At 46.3% G+C, this 16,765-nt stretch overlaps 1 protein-coding gene across 1 annotated transcript in view; it reads left to right on the top strand.

The window, feature by feature from the left end:
* Positions 1–16,765, top strand: part of SYTL1 (synaptotagmin like 1) — a 178,993-nt gene that overhangs the window by 139,162 nt on the left and 23,066 nt on the right. The window contains exons 12-14 of the mRNA XM_063954701.1: positions 4,474–4,552; positions 4,717–4,816; positions 5,009–5,214. Of these exons, the coding sequence (XP_063810771.1) occupies positions 4,474–4,552; positions 4,717–4,816; positions 5,009–5,214 (385 nt within the window). The remainder of the gene's footprint in view (positions 1–4,473; positions 4,553–4,716; positions 4,817–5,008; positions 5,215–16,765) is intronic.

A 16,765-nucleotide genomic window follows, 5' to 3' on the forward strand; every position in this document is an offset into this window, starting at 1 on the left:
ACGCTGGGTGTGTTTGTGACGTCAAACCAGGAACGAAACTGACTGAACTGATCGCAGTGGCAGAGTAAGTGTCGAGCTACTCAGAAACTGCCAGGAAATTTCTATTCGCAATTTTGAGAATCTTTCGTTCGCAATTCTGCTAAGCTAAGATTCACTCCCAGTAGGCAGCGGCTTAGCGTGTGCAATGCTGCTAAAAGCAGCTTGCGAGCGAACAACTCGGAATGAGGGCCCATGTGCACTGCAGGAGGGGCAGATATAACATGTGCAGAGAGAGTTAGATTTGGGTGGGGTGTGTTCAAACTGAAATCTAAATTGCAGTGTAAAAATAAAGCAGCCAGTATTTACCCTGCACAGAAATGAAATAACCCACCCAAATCTAACTCTCTCTGCAAATGTTATATCTGCCCCCCCCTGCAGTGCACATGGTTTTGCCCAATAGCTAACAAACTTGCTGCTGCGATCAACTCAGAATGACCCCCTATATTCCCTATTGCTGTGGTACTCTTCTACTACTATGTATGTAGAACCATACTTGCCTACTCTCCCGGAATGGCCGGGAGGCTCCCGAAAATCGGGTGACCCTCCCGGCCCCCCGGAAAAACAGGCAAGTCTCCCGATTTCGGTGGTCCCCTCCCTGCCCAACCACCCACTTAGAGTAAAGTGGGCGGTCCAGGCAGGCGATGACGCGATTCTTGTTGAATCGCGTCATCATAGCTACGCCCCCTGCTGGACAATACCTGTAATAGCGGCATTACACAGCAGGGGGCGTGGCTTACATGATGTGTCCCGCCGCCACGCCCCCGTTCCGCCTCCGCCACACCTCTGACTCGCCCCCCTCTGCACTGCTCGTCGGAGCCCGCCCCCCTGCTGAGCCGTACTGGCTGCTCTCTCCCGGAGAGAGCAGCCAAAAAGTCGACAAGTATGTGTAGAACCCTGAATACATTTACTTGCGTATGATGTTGTGGTAACAGGATTATCATAGGCCCTAATGTAACCTTTTTATGGTGTTTCAGGCGGGAGTGACTCTGGTCCCCGTTCTTCTCTTCAACAGTACTCTTGTTACTCTCCCCTTTCATACCACAGGAGAGAAGCAAGGATTTCTTTACACTAAACACAGATCAGACCAGTATGTGTGCTAAAATAAATGAGTATTTATATAAATGAGTATTTAAAACGCTTCCATGAGACTAAGGTGGGGCACGTAGCTGAACATTTTTTTACTGGTTATTGGGTGTAATTCCAAGTTGATCGCAGCAGGAATTCTGTTAGCAACTGGGCAAAACCATGTGCACTGCAGGGGAGGCAGATATAACATGTGCAGAGAGAGTTAGATTTGGGTGTGGTGTGTTCATCTGCAAGCTAATTTGCAGTGTAAAAATAAAACAGCCAGTATTTACCCTGCACAGAAATAAAATAACCCACCCAAATCTAACTCTCTCTGCACATGTTATATCTGCCTCCCCTGCAGTGCACATGGTTTTGCCCAACTGCTAAAAAATTTCCTGCTGCGATCAACTCAGAATTACCCCCATTGTTCTTAAATCTATGATTTTACAAATCACTTTACAGCTCAATGGACTGAAATGTAACTACAGTACTATGCTATCTCTTATCTTAATTGACTAAAGTATTAACCCACAAAATATTTTTTGAAGAGTTCCTATTACTATATCAGTATATCACTCTTACAAATCTAACGACGCATTAAATATCTATCAGAAACATATTATAGTCCTGTCACACTGTCCAGAGATGAGGGTAAGCCTCATCTCCATACAGTACCTAAAATTCTTATTATGTCACTAAATAACAACATGTCTATTGTGCTTATGAAAGAAATAGCTCTTCCTGGAAGGCTTCTAGATTGGCATACCAAGGCTTTGTATGTATAATTAATTCCCCTACACTGAGTGAGGCAGCACTAACAATATATAGCAGGTCACTCCCATGCAGGGCCATTTCTAGCCAATTTGGCTCCCAGTGCGAGATTTAAAAATGTGCCCGCCCCCCACATTCACATAATAAAAAATGCGCCCCCCCCCTATAGATATAAAAAGAAAAAGCATGCGCGCGCTCTCCTGGCAAGGGGCGTGACCTCGTAAAAATGGGCGTGGCCTCATCTGATCATCACGGCCACCACAGAAAAAAAAAAGTCCCCACTTTACACAGTACGGCAGGCACGTGTCCCCATTTTACACATTGCGGCAGGCACGTGTCCCCATTTTACACATTGCGGCAGGCACGTGTCCCCATTTTACACATTGCGGCAGGCACGTGTCCTTATTTTACACATTGCGGCAGGCACGTGTCCCCATTTTACACATTGCGGCAGGCACGTGTCCCTATTTTACACAGTACGGTAGGCAAGAGTCCCATTTTACACAATATGGCAGGCCAGTGTCCCCATTTTACACATTGCGGCAGGCACATGTCCCCATTTTACACATTGCGGCAGGCATGTGTCGCCATTTTGCACATTGCAGCAGGCACGTGTCCCCATTTTACACAGTACGGCAGGCGAGTCCCCATTTTACACAGCATGGCAGGCAAGTGTCCCCATTTTACACAGCACAGCAGGCAAGTGTTCCCATTCTATACAGTACGGCAGGCAAGTGGGGGGGGGGGGGGGAGGAAGGTAGAGGGATGGGGGAGAGAGATATACGACTTACTTATCAAGAGGATCTTCCCGCTCCTCAGGGCAGGCCGCCTCTCCATCCTCGCGCCGGCCGCCGGTGCCTCCTCTTTCCAGCTTGGCTCCCCCTCCTCTTCCCAGGTACTCCTGCTCGGGGGGCGGAGTTTCGCGGAATGACGCGAAACTCCGCCCCCCGAGCAGAAGTACTCGGAAGAGGGAGGAGGGGGGAATCAGGGACCCACAAAGTGCAGCGGCGGGCGCCCTGTGCGGTTGCACGGCTCGCCCGCCGCAAGAAACGGCACTGCTCCCATGCAACTGTAGTAAGAACAAAAAAAGCACAAAATTGTTTTTATCTCACCTAGAGCAGAACTCGGTGGAGGTTAAATTTCTCCTTCTTACGACGGATAAATTTCAAAAATCACTTAAGACCACGGCACTACAAGTCTCAGCAATGCTCTGATCTCTTGCAGTTTGTCTTACAAGGGCTAACAGTTAGGGGGACATTTACTAAGCAGTGATAAGAGCAGAGAAGTGAGCCAGTGGAGAAGTTGCCCATGGCAACCAATCAGCGCTGAAGTGACATTTATAATTTGCATACTAAAATGACACAGAGCTGCTGATTGGTTGATGGGGCCACTTCTCCACTGGCTCACGTCTCCGCTCTTATCACTGCTTAGTAAATGATCTTCTTAGTCTCAGAAACACTTGGAAGGCTTGTAGCAGCTGGTTCTTGGATGGTTATTTGCTTTTCCCTGGTTTGGGGCATTTGTCTATAGAGAGTTGTCTACTACCACCAGCTAGTCTTTAAACAGTGCGTACAAGTTGAAGAGGCCCACTATCAAAACCTTGGCACCAACTCATAGTGATAGTCTCTTTTTCACTATCAGGTTGCTGAACAGCTAGTATGTGGCTATACTCCTCCAATCTTTGTCATTTTCTACTTACTATGGTGGTCATTCCGAGTTGTTCGCTAGCTGTTTTCATTCGCTGCGCAGCGATTAGGCAAAAAAGCGGCACTTCTGCGCATGCGTATGCGGCACAATGCGCATGCGCGACGTACTTTCACAACAGCTGATGGTTTTTTACACAAGGTCTAGCGAAGCTTTTCAGTCGCACTGCTGACCGCAGAGTGATTGACATGAAGTGGGTGTTTCTGGGTGTGAACTGACCGTTTTCAGGGAGTGATCGTAAAAACGCAGGCGTGCCTGGAAAAACGCAGGCGTGGCTGGCCGAACGCAGGGTGTGTTTGTGATGTCAAAACAGGAACTGAATGGTCTGAAGTGATCGCAAGCGCTTAGTAGGTCTGAAGCTACTCTGAAACTGCTCAAAAATAGTTTGTAGCCGCTCTGCGATCCTTTCGTTCGCACTTCTGCTAAGCTAAGATACACTCCCAAAGGGCGGTGGCTTAGCGTTTGCACGGCTGCTAAAAGCAGCTAGCGAGCGAACAACTTGGAATGAGGGCCTATGCTTCTACCAGCCAATCTCCTTCTTGCTCTTCTGCTCCGATCCAGAGCTCCTCTCACCCCAAAAATGGACCAACCAACTCAACTCCTCCTTCCTAATTCCGAGGTTTTCTGTGCTCATATTCATCCCTCAAGCTTTTTGGCTAAAACTCCACCTCTTGTGCTGTCCCAGCATCATCTCACTTGCTAGACACCGCTGACTGCACCAGAGCTGCAACTCTGCAGCAAGTAGCAGGCTGTGAAGTGATGTAATTTAAAGTGGCGTCCCCATGTTTGTAGGGAATTACATGTATACTCTATACTTTATAATATGAGGACATTTTTGAACCTCTAGTTAACATGCTGGAGACCTTCCCTGATCTGTGATGTCTCCCACAGACTCCACTTTCACCAGACTTTTTGTATAGTCGAGGAAGGCTCAATTTCGCTGTCAAATTCAACCCAAAGGGTGCTGACGGTAAGTTTTGCTCTCATGTTTTTTATTTAGTATTTTTCATGTCTTACACAGTGACAGTCTCATCTCTTCATTAACCCAAATATGTACAGTATACCTTAAGTCATTGCCTTTTCCTCCACCTGCATTGTTTGTGTCACCATATAATACTCTCTCCTTTATGGCAGGTTTAGGGCTTCCACCCACAGGAGAGCTCCACATTTGGGTGAAGGAGGCTCAGCAGCTGGTTCCCCATAAAGCTGGGAATGTCAGTTCTTACGTAAAATGGTAAAATGACAGAAAGGATTATTTTTTTTTTTTTACATAATTTGGTGTTTTCGTCCTTTTCATTTCTTTCCTTACTTCTAGTTTCTTCACACATCTCAAATCCCTAATATGTGTTAATCCTTTTGTCCTCTACATCTTTGTATGTGACGCATCTTTATAACCATTCCTCGCTCCTGTCTTGCCTCTATTTAGTTGTGTTCTCCCAGATGACAGTCCATCCAGTATTCAGCGCACACGAGTGATCCCACGTAGCTTACGACCTATATACAATCACACTATGGTATATGATGGTTTCCGCATAGAGGACCTGACTGAAGCTTGTGTGGAATTCAGAGTTTGGGATCAGGGAACTATGTCTAGTCGACCAATGGGAGGAATTCGTCTCAGCACTGGTCGAGGTAAAATCCACCTGTCTTATTTCTTTCTTTTAAGACATTACTACAGTGCCTTGCTAAAGTATTCACCACCCTTGGCTTTTTACCTATTTTGTTACATTACAACCTGTAATTAAATTTTTTTTATCTGAATTTCATGTGACGGATATGCACAAAATAGTCTATGTTGGTGAAGTGAAATGAGAAAAATTTATATAAAAAATAATTTTTATACATAAAAATCTGAAAATTAGCATGTGCATATGTATTCACCCCCTTTGCTATGAAGCCCCTCAAAACTTCTGGTGCAACCAATTACCTTCAGAAGTCACATAATTGGTGAAATGAAGTCCACCTGTGTGCAATCTAAGTGTCACATGATCTGTCAGTATAAAGACACCTTTTCTGAAAGGTCCCAGAGGCTGCAACACCACTAAGCAAGAGGCATCACACCATGAAGACCAAGGAGCTCTCCAAACAAGTCAGGGACAAAGTTGTTGAGAAGTACAAGTCAGGGTTGGGTTAAAAAAAAATATCCAAATCTTTGATGATGATCCCCCCGGAGCACCATCAAATCCATCATCTTCAAATGGAAAGAACATGGTACCACAACAAACCTGCCAAGAGAGGGCCGGCCACCAAAACTCACAGACCGGGCAAGGAGGGCATTAATCAGAGAGGCAGCACAGAGACCAAAGGTAACCCTGAAGGAACTGCAGAGTTCCACAGCAGAGACTGGTGTATCTGCGCATGTGACCACAATAAGCCGTACACTCCATAGAGCTGGGCTTTATGGAAGAGTGGCCAGAAAAAAGCCATTACTTAGTGTTAAAAATAAGAAGGCACGTTTTGAGTTTGCCAAAAAGCATGTGAACAACTCCCCAAATGTATGGAGGAAGGTGCTCTGGTCAGATGAGACTAAAATTTTACTTTTCGGCCACCATGGAAAACACTATGTCTGGCGCAAACCAAACACATCCCATCACCCCAAGAACACCATCCCCACAGTGAAACATGGTGGTGGCAGCATCATGCTGTGGAGGATGTTTTTCAGCAGCAGGGACTGGGAAACTGTTTCAAGTTGAGGGAGAGATGGATGGTGCTAAATACAGGGATATTCTTAAGCAAAACCTGTTTCAGTCTGCCTGTGATTTGAGACTGGGATGGAGGTTCACCTTCCAGCAGTACAATGACCCGAAGCATACTGCTAAAGCAACACTCGAGTGGTTTAAGAGGAAACATAAATGTGTTGGAATGACCTAGTCAAAGCCCAGATCTCAATCCAATTGAGAATCTGTGGTCAGACTTGAAGATTGCTGTTGACAAGCAGAAACCATCCAACATGAAGGAGCTGGAGCAGTTTTGCCTTGAGGAAGGGGCAAAAATCCCAGTGGCAAGATGTGGCAAGCTCATAGAGACTTATCCAAAGCGACTTGCAGCTGTAATTGCCGCAAACGGTGGCTCTACAAAGTACTGAGTTTAGGGGGGTGAATAGTTATGCACGCTGAAGTTTTCTGTCGTTTTGTCCTATTTGTTGTTTGCTTCACAATTTAAAAAAAAAAACATCTTCAAAGTTGTAGCCATGTTCTGTGAATGAAATGATGCAAACCTTCAAATAATCCATTTTAATTCCAGGTTGTGAGGCAACAAAACATGAAAAATGCGAAGGGGGGTGAATACTTTAGCAAGGCACTGTACATTTGTCCAGTCTAGATTAGTTACTGTATTTCATTTTAGATTGATGATCATAGAAAAATGATATAAGCTCAAACAAATGTAAACACTCAGGAAATAATGGCAAAAGAAAACAACGCTTTGAATTACAAAAATTAATGTACAATTTAGCCTTAAAAAAGTAAAGTATATAAGAGACATTAACACTTTATAGGGTTTACACTACTTAACTTTGGCAAATTAATAGGGCGGGATGTACTAAGCATGAAAATGCCACAATTCTATGTGTGCCATTCGCCGGAATGCAATACATCCCAGAGCATGGAACCGGTGGGTAATACCATCTTTAAATGGCGTTACCCAATAGAAGCCTATGGGCTTCTTTTGTTTTCCAGAAGTCCATCTATGTCAGAGTACAGCTCTTGAAGCGAGAGATGTCCTTTATGATTTTAATCTAATTTCTAGGTGCATACTGGCGTCTAGCTGCGGTCTGAAAGCGCCACATTGAATTTACCGGTTACAGAATACCGGTATTTTAAAACGGGTATAAAGCAGGGTCCTACACGGTTCAGACCCGTTTCATTGTGCAATGTGAAAGGCTCAGAAACGGTATTTCCAAGCCACAAAAGGTGATAGGCTCTCTCCATGCGTGATGTCACCAGGCAGAAGCAGGAAATAAACTGGAGGAAACAAATGAGAGTGAAGAAGCGTTTTATGCTGTTTTATTATACAGAAGAGAGTTTAAAATGGCAAATTGGAGTGAGGAGGAGGTTAGGGAGGTTATTATTATTATTATTATATGTGTGGGCCAGAAAAGTCCATTTAAAATGACAACCACTTTTTCTTTTTGTATGGGTGAAATGGGTTCAGTCAGTGTGAAAGGTACCAAAACAGTAATGAAACGGTAATATATCGGTTACAACATGCGATGCGAAAGGGGTTTAACTGCTCAGACCCGTTTTAAGACCCGTTTTAAGAAACGTTTTAAAGCAGGGTTTGCGATGTGAAAGCAGCATTAATCACTTGGATTTTTTTACTCTAACTCATGAATTTCAGTTTGCAGCTCCATTGGGCTGCATATTACATTATATGATTATCAAGCGACTGCATTGGCAGCATCACACATAATTGAATAGAACCAAAGTAAGATTATAGGGGGTCTATGTACCAAGCCTTGGAGAGAAATAAAGTAGAGAGAGATATAGTACCAGTCAATCAGCTCCTAACTGCCATATTAGAGGCTGTGTTTGAAAAATGACAGAAGCTGATTGGCTGGTACTTTATCTCTGTCTACTTAATCTCTCTCCAAGATTAGTAGTACATAGACCCCATAGTTTACACCAGTGGTTCTCAAACTCCCTTCTTAGGACTCCAAATAGATCATGTTTTCCAAGTCACCTGTGGATGTTTAAACTGTGACATTTGGTAATACACCTGTGCCCAGCTAAGTGACCTGGAAAGCATTAACTGGGGAATGGAATTGCGAACCACTACTTTATACGAACAACATTTTTCACTCAAATGGAAATAGACTGTAAGGGGTATACGAAAAGTGTAGGCTTTTAGAAGTTTAATTCTAGCTAGTATCTTCTAGACCAGGGCTGGCCAAACCAGTCCTCGAGATCTACCAACAGGTCACATTTTCCAGACCTCCTAGCTGGTGCACAGGTGTAGTCATTACTAATTAAGATGTGCTGCATTCATTCCTAACTGACAATTCTACAGATCTCCATGAGGCCTATAAAACATGAACTGTTGGTAGATCTCGAGGACCGGTATGGCCAGCCCTGTTCTAGACGGTGCTAGATAAATAAGTAGAATCTGATTGGTTGCTATAGGCAAATCTCCACTTCTAAAAACCCTCACTTTAGTAAATATACCCCCAGGAATCTCGGGACCCTGTACAAGACTCCCCTTATATATCCTGCATGAGATGCATAATTACAATGAGCAAATGTACTCGTGTCCAACTCTAAGCAAACCACTGTAAGCCGGTGGGTTTTTGAAACTGCAGTTGTAACTGTGACATTCTGTTTTGTTGTATTCTGAAAAATAGCTACTAACAAAAATAGTACTGAACCTACTGAACTTTCTAAAAAAGTTCTGAAGTATTGTACTTTGCTGAAACTATTCTAATATTTCTCTTATGTTCAATGGGATACTGGTAATCCATTTAGTACCATGGGGTATAGACGGGTCCACTAGGAGCCATGGGCACTATAGAAGTTTGATTAGGTGTGCTGGCTCCTCCCTCTATGCCCCTCCTACCAGACTCAGTTTAGAAAAAGTGCCCGGAGGAGCCAGTCACGTCTCTGGAAGCTCCTGAAGAGTTTTCTGCATTTATTTTCTAAGTTTGTTATTTTCAGGCAGGACTGGATGGCACCAGCCTGCCTGCTTCGTGGGACTTAGGGGGAAAACGGCCCAACCTCTCTCAGGGTTAATGGTTCTGTTCCCCGCTGACAGGACGCTAGCTCCTTAGGGAACTATTCGCAAGCCCCCCCACGGTGAGCGTACATTCCTGCAGCACGCTGCCACCCCTAACATAGCCAGAAGAATGAAGAGTGGTGAGTACTAACCCGGCCTCCCGGCTAGCGGGTCGCCGGCCATTATGGCGGCATCAGGGTACGGAAATGAACGGCTTCTAAACGGGACAGACTGAGTCTCCTGATTGTGGGGGACATTCCGAGTTGTTCGCTCGCTAGTAGTTTTTAGCAGCCGTGCAAACGCATAGTCGCCGCCCACGGGGGAGTGTATTTTCGCTTTGCAGAAGTGCAAACGCCTGTGCAGCAAAGCACCTGGAAACACATTTTGTGCAAAACAAGACCAGCCCTGTAGTTACTTATCCTGTGCGATGATTGCTGCGACGAGTGACACGGTAATGATGTCAGATACCCGCCCGGCCACTCCTGCGTTTTTCCAAACACTCCCAGAAAATGGTCAGTTGACACCCATAAACGCTCTCTTCCTGTCAATCTCCTTGCGTTTGGCTGTGCCATTGGAATCGTCGCTAGAATCAGTTCAAAACCACAAAGGACTTCGTACCTGTACGACACGCGTGTGCATTGTGGTGTATACACATGCGCAGATTAGCCTTTTTTTTCACTGATCACTACGCAGCGAACAACGGCAGTTAGCGATCAACTCAGAATGACCCCCAGTGTACACTACAGCGTACACAGTACCCAGACTGGCATCACAGCCATAAAAGGAGGTTTACTCCATTTTATGCACATAGACACATACTGCCAGTATAAAAAAGAGCGGGAAGACCGCGCGCCATTGAAGGGGCGGGGCTTCACTATACAGCAGCTCACAAGTGCCATTTTCCCTACTGCAGCTGACATAGACGCTGACTGACAGGGATGCGCAGCTCCTCTGGAGAGACTCCAGATTGCCTCAGCGGTACCAGGGGGTCATAGCGGGGGAGTGACTTATTAGTGTACTAAGTCCCTAATCTAGGTACTTAGTTTGCGACCCGGCTTTGCTTGGCATTAGCGATAAGGGTGCCGTGTGCTGGTTCCATACTCTCTCTGTGTCTCCCCGGAAGGGCTCTTTGTGGTTTAATTGTGTATTTAACCTTTTCCTGTGTGTTGTCACTGCTACAGTATGTCAGGCAAAGAGTGTGTTTCATGTAAGGCACAATGTTCCTCTTCTCCAGGGGGTTCACTGGTGTGTACTCAGTGTAGTATCCCTTTCCAGGCTAGTGGGGCAGAACCAGCATGACTGGACTCCATTAGCGGAATGATTTCCACCATTTCTACTAATTTATCTCGGAATGAGAAAGAGACGCAATACTTAAGACAGTCTATGGCTGAGTTTATGAAAAGGGACTCAGTACCCAGACCAACGTCTCAGTCCCCTGTCATTTGTCTGTAAAAACGTTCTTTGACCCATATCCTGCACTCTGACTCTGGTAATGAGGAGTAAGAAATGAAGGAGGGTGAGGTGGACTCAGAGATGGGGGAGGGTTCTCTGTTGCACAGAATAGAGGCTCTCATAGAGATAAGGTGACAGAGGAGAGTGAGGAATCAGACTTTAATATAAATAAAAAATCCTCAGATACTTTTCCTGTGTCAAAGGAACTCAATACCCTTTTTGAATAGTTGTGGGTTAATCCAGATAAGAAATTTCGAATCTCTAAAAGGTTGTTATCATCATTTCCTTTTCCTCCTGAGGATAGGAAAAAAATGGAAAAATCCACCGATAGTGGATGCATCAGCCTCCAGGCTCTCACGAAAAATTGTATTGCCTCCCTAAAAGACGTGGCTGATTGCAAAACTGAGACTATGCTCAAATCTTTGTATACAGCTGCTGGGGTGGCCCATAGGCCCACTATAACCCTAATTGAAGTGTTAGACACCTTACCTCGAGAGGAGATTATTTTGCTTCTGCAACATATACAGGACTCCGTGAACTTAATGGTGGAAGCCATAAAAGAGATAGGCTTGCTTAATGCACGCACTACAGCTATGGCAGTGTCGGCATGCAGGGGCTTATGGCTATGCCAGTGGACTGCGGACGTGGACTCCAGGAAAGGCGTGGAAGGCCTACCTTTCACAGGCGAGGCCTTATTTGGAGATGAACTAGACAAATGGATCTCCAAAGCTACTGCGGGTAAGTCCACATACCTACCTTCTGCAGCTCCCCCAGCTAGTAAGGCCTATTCAGGATCCAATTTACAGTCCTTTCGGACTGCCAAGTTTAGGGGCAAGTCCAGAGGTTCTTCTACCGCCGCCAGAGGTGCTAGAGGTAAACCACAAAAACCAGCTACTGCCGGTTCACAGGAACAAACCTCAGGCTCTGCTTCCTCAAAACCTTCCGCATGACGGTGGACCGCGATGCCTGGAAGACAGGCAGGTGAGAGCCCGGCTAAAATTCTTCAGTCATATCTGGACAAGATCGTGCCAGGATCCCTGGGTTATAGACCTTATATCCCAGGGCTACAGACTGGAGTTCCAGGATCTCCCACCTCACAGATTCTTCAGATCAGGCTTACCAGTTTCGCAAGAGGCAACAATAACCTCATAGGACGCCATTCAAAAACTATTACAAACCCAGGTCATTGTTCCAGTTCCACCTCATCTACAAAACAAGGGTTACTATTCCAGCTTGTTTGTAGTACCGAAGCCGGAAGGTTCGTTAAGACCGATTCTGAACCTCAAGTCGTTGAACCTGTACTTACGAGTGTTCAAATTCAAGATGGAGTCTCTGAGAGCGGTGATCTCAGGTCTGGAGGAAGGGGAATTCCTAGTGTCTCTGGATATCAAGGATGCATACCTTCATATTCCGATCTGGCCGCCTCATCAGGCTTATCTATGGTTTGCGCTGCAGGACTGTCACTACCAGTTCCAGACCCTGCCATTTAGTCTCTCCACGGCACTTACTGCTCCGTAAACAAGGAGTGAACATAATTCTGTACCTGGACGATCTTCTGATAAAGGCACCGTCCAGGGAGCTGTTGGTGGAGAACATTGGTCTCTCAACCAGACTACTCCTGGATCATGGGTGGATTCTGAACCTACCAAAATCTCACCTAGAACCAATGCAGAGGCTTCATTTCCTGGGAATGATACTGGACACAGAATCTCAGAAAGTATTCTTTCCCTTGGAAAAGGCAATGATAATCCAATCAATGGTTTGGGCTGTCCTGAAGCCAACCCAAATCTCGGTACATCTCTGCATACGCCTTCTGGGAAAAATGGTGGCCTCTTACGAGGCGATTCAGTACAGAAGGTTTCATGCGAGGCCCTTCCAGCTGGATCTGTTAGACAAATGGTCCGGATCGCATCTTCACATGCACCAGAAGATTCGTCTGTCCCCAAAAGCCAGGATCTCCCTCCTGTGGTGGCTACAAACTTTTCACCTAGTTGAGGGTCGAAGGTTCGGGATTCAGAATTGGATTCTGCTAACCACAGACGCAAGCCTCAGAGGTTGGTGCGCAGTCATCCAGGGGGTTCAGTTTCAGGGAAGATGGTCAAGTCAGGAAGTCGTCCTTCCAATAAACAGCCTGAACCTCAGGGCTATCTACAACGCCCTTCTGCAGGCCTCATTTCTTCTTCAGAATTAGGCCATTTAGGTTCAGTCGGACAATGTGACGGCGGTAATGTACATAAACCGACAGGGCTGAATGAAAAGCAGAGCCGCAATGTCAGAGGTGTCAAGAATTTTCCTCTGGCCGGAAAAACATGCCATGGTGTTGTCGCGGTCTTCATTCCAGGAGTAGACAACTGGGAAGCAGACTTCCTCAGCAGACACGACCTGCACCCGTCTGAATGGGGCCTTCACACGGAGGTGTTCCGGTGGTTGACGTTTTGGTGGGGATATCCAAAAATCGACATGATGGCCTCTCGACTCAACAAGAAGCTCAAGCAGTATTGTTCCAGGTCGAGAGACCCACAAGCTCTGGTGGGAGACACCCTGACAACTTCGTGGGTCTACCAGTTTGTGTACGTGTTTCCTCCACTTCCTCTGGTCCCAAGAATTCTAAAAAGAAAAAATAAGAATTTACTCACCGGTAATTCTATTTCTCGTAGTCCGTAGTGGATGCTGGGAACTCCGTAAGGACCATGGGGAATAGCGGGCTCCGAAGGAGGCTGGGCACCCTAGAAAGATTTATGACTACCTGGTGTGCACTGGCTCCTCCCACTATGACCCTCCTCCAAGCCTCAGTTAGGACACCGTGCCCGGACGAGCAGACATAATAAGGAAGGATTTAGAATCCCGGGTAAGACTCTTACCAGCCACACCAATCACACCGTACAACTCGTGATACTATATCCAGTTTGACAGTATGAAAACAACTGAGCCTCTCAACAGATGGCTCAACAATAACCCTTTAGTTAACAATAACTATTTACAAGTATTGCAGACAATCCGCACTTGGGATGGGCGCCCAGCATCCACTACGGACTACGAGAAAATAAGAATTTACTTACCGATAATTCTATTTCTCGGAGTCCGTAGTGGATGCTGGGGTTCCTGAAAGGACCATGGGGAATAGCGGCTCCGCAGGAGACAGGGCACAAAAAAGTAAAGCTTTACTAGGTCAGGTGGTGTGCACTGGCTCCTCCCCCTATGACCCTCCTCCAGACTCCAGTTAGGTACTGTGCCCGGACGAGCATACACAATAAGGGAGGCATTTTGAATCCCGGGTAAGACTCATACCAGCCACACCAATCACACCGTACAACTTGTGATCTAAACCCAGTTAACAGTATGACAACAGAAAGGGCCTCTTAAAGATGGCTCCTTAACAATAACCCGAATTAGTTAACAATAACTATGTACAAGTATTGCAGATAATCCGCACTTGGGATGGGCGCCCAGCATCCACTACGGACTCCGAGAAATAGAATTATCGGTAAGTAAATTCTTATTTTCTCTATCGTCCTAAGTGGATGCTGGGGTTCCTGAAAGGACCATGGGGATTATACCAAAGCTCCCAAACGGGCGGGAGAGTGCGGATGACTCTGCAGCACCGAATGAGAGAACTCCAGGTCCTCCTTTGCCAGGGTATCAAATTTGTAAAATTTTACAAACGTGTTCTCCCCCGACCACGTAGCTGCTCGGCAGAGTTGTAATGCCGAGACCCCTCGGGCAGCCGCCCAAGATGAGCCCACCTTCCTTGTGGAGTGGGCTTTTACAGTTTTAGGCTGTGGCAGGCCTGCCACAGAATGTGCAAGTTGAATTGTGTTACAAATCCAACGAGCAATCGACTGCTTTTAAGCAGGTGCGCCCAACTTGTTGGGTGCATACAATATAAACAGCGAGTCAGATTTTCTGACTCCAGCCGTCCTTGCAATGTATATTTTTAAGGCTCTGACAACGTCCAACAACTTGGAGTCCTCCAAGTCGCTAGTGGCCGCAGGCACCACAATAGGTTGGTTCAGATGAAATGCTGATACCACTTTAGGGAGAAAATGCGGACGAGTCCGCAGTTCTGCCCTATCCGAATGGAAGATTAGATAAGGACTTTTATAAGATAAAGCCGCCAATTCAGATACTCTCCTGGCAGAGGCCAGGGCTAGTAACATAGTCACTTTCAATGTGAGATATTTCAAATCCACCTTTTTCAATGGTTCAAACCAATGGGATTTGAGGAAATCTAAAACTACATTTAGATCCCACGGTGCCACCGGAGGCACCACAGGAGGCTGTATATGCAGTACTCCCTTGACAAAAGTCTGGACCTCAGGGACAGAGGCCAATTCTTTTTGGAAGAATATTGACAGGGCCGAAATTTGAACCTTAATGGATCCCAATTTGAGACCCATAGATAATCCTGATTGCAGGAAATGTAGGAAACGACCCAGTTGGAATTCCTCCGTCGGAACCCTCCGATCCTCGCACCACGCTACATATTTTCGCCAAATGCGGTGATAATGTTTCACGGTGACTTCCTTCCGTGCCTTAATCAAGGTAGGAATGACTTCTTCTGGAATGCCTTTCCCTTTTAGGATCTGGCGTTCAACCGCCATGCCGTCAAACGCAGCCGCGGTAAGTCTTGAAAAAGACAGGGACCCTGCTGTAGCAGGTCCCTTCTCAGAGGTAGAGGCCACGGTTCGTCCGTGAGCATCTCTTGAAGTTTCGGATACCAAGTCCTTCTCGGCCAATCCGGAACCACTAGTATTGTTCTTACTCTTCTTTGCCGTATGATCTTCAATACCTTTGGTATGAGCGGCAGAGGAGGAAACACATACACTGACTGGTACACCCAAGGAGTTACCAGTGCGTCCACAGCTATTGCCTGTGGATCTCTTGACCTGGCGCAATATTTGTCCAGTTTCTTGTTGAGGCGAGACGCCATCATGTCTACAATTGGTCTTTCCCAACGGTCTATTAACATGTTGAAGACTTCTGGATGTAGACCCCACTCTCCCGGATGAAGATCGTGTCTGCTGAGGAAGTCTGCTTCCCAGTTGTCCACGCCCGGGATGAACACTGCTGACAGTGCTATCACGTGATTCTCCGCCCAGCGAAGAATCTTGGCAGCTTCTGCCATTGCACTCCTGCTTCTTGTGCCGCCCTGCCTGTTTACATGGGCGACCGCCGTGATGTTGTCCGACTGAATCAACACCGGCTTTCCTTGCAGGAGAAGTTCCGCCTGGCTTAGAGCATTGTAGATTGCTCTTAGTTCCAGAATGTTTATGTGAAGAGACTTTTCCAGACTCGTCCATACTCCCTGGAAGTTTCTTCCTTGTGTGACTGCTCCCCAGCCTCTCAGGCTGGCGTCCGTGGTCACCAGGATCCAATCCTGAATGCCGAATCTGCGGCCTTCTAATAGGTGAGCCTTCTGCAACCACCACAGAAGTGACACCCTTGTCTTTGGTGACAGGGTTATTCGCAGGTGCATCTGCAGATGCGACCCTGACCATTTGTCCAACAGATCCCTTTGGAATATTCTTGCATGGAATCTGCCGAATGGAATTGCTTCGTAAGAAGCCACCATTTTTCCCAGGACTCTTGTGCATTGATGTACTGACACTTTTCCTGGTTTTAGGAGGTTCCTGACCAGATCGGATAACTCCTTGGCTTTTTCCTCTGGAAGGAAAACCTTTTTCTGAACCGTGTCCAGAATCATTCCTAGGAACAGCAGACGAGTTGTCGGGATTAAATGGGATTTTGGAATATTCAGAATCCACCCGTGTTGTCTTAGCACCTCTTGAGATAGTGCTAAAGCTGTCTCCAGCTGTTCTCTGGACCTTGCCCTTATTAGGAGATCGTCCAAGTATGGGATAACTAATACGCCTTTTCTTCGAAGAAGAATCATCATCTCGGCCATTACCTTGGTAAAGACCCGAGGCGCCGTGGACAATCCGAACGGCAGCGTCTGAAACTGATAGTGACAGTTTTGAACAATGAACCTGAGGTACCCCTGGTGTGCGGGGTAAATCGGAACGTG

Source organism: Pseudophryne corroboree, chromosome 2, assembly GCF_028390025.1.
Source record: "Pseudophryne corroboree isolate aPseCor3 chromosome 2, aPseCor3.hap2, whole genome shotgun sequence".
Taxonomy (NCBI): domain Eukaryota; kingdom Metazoa; phylum Chordata; class Amphibia; order Anura; family Myobatrachidae; genus Pseudophryne; species Pseudophryne corroboree.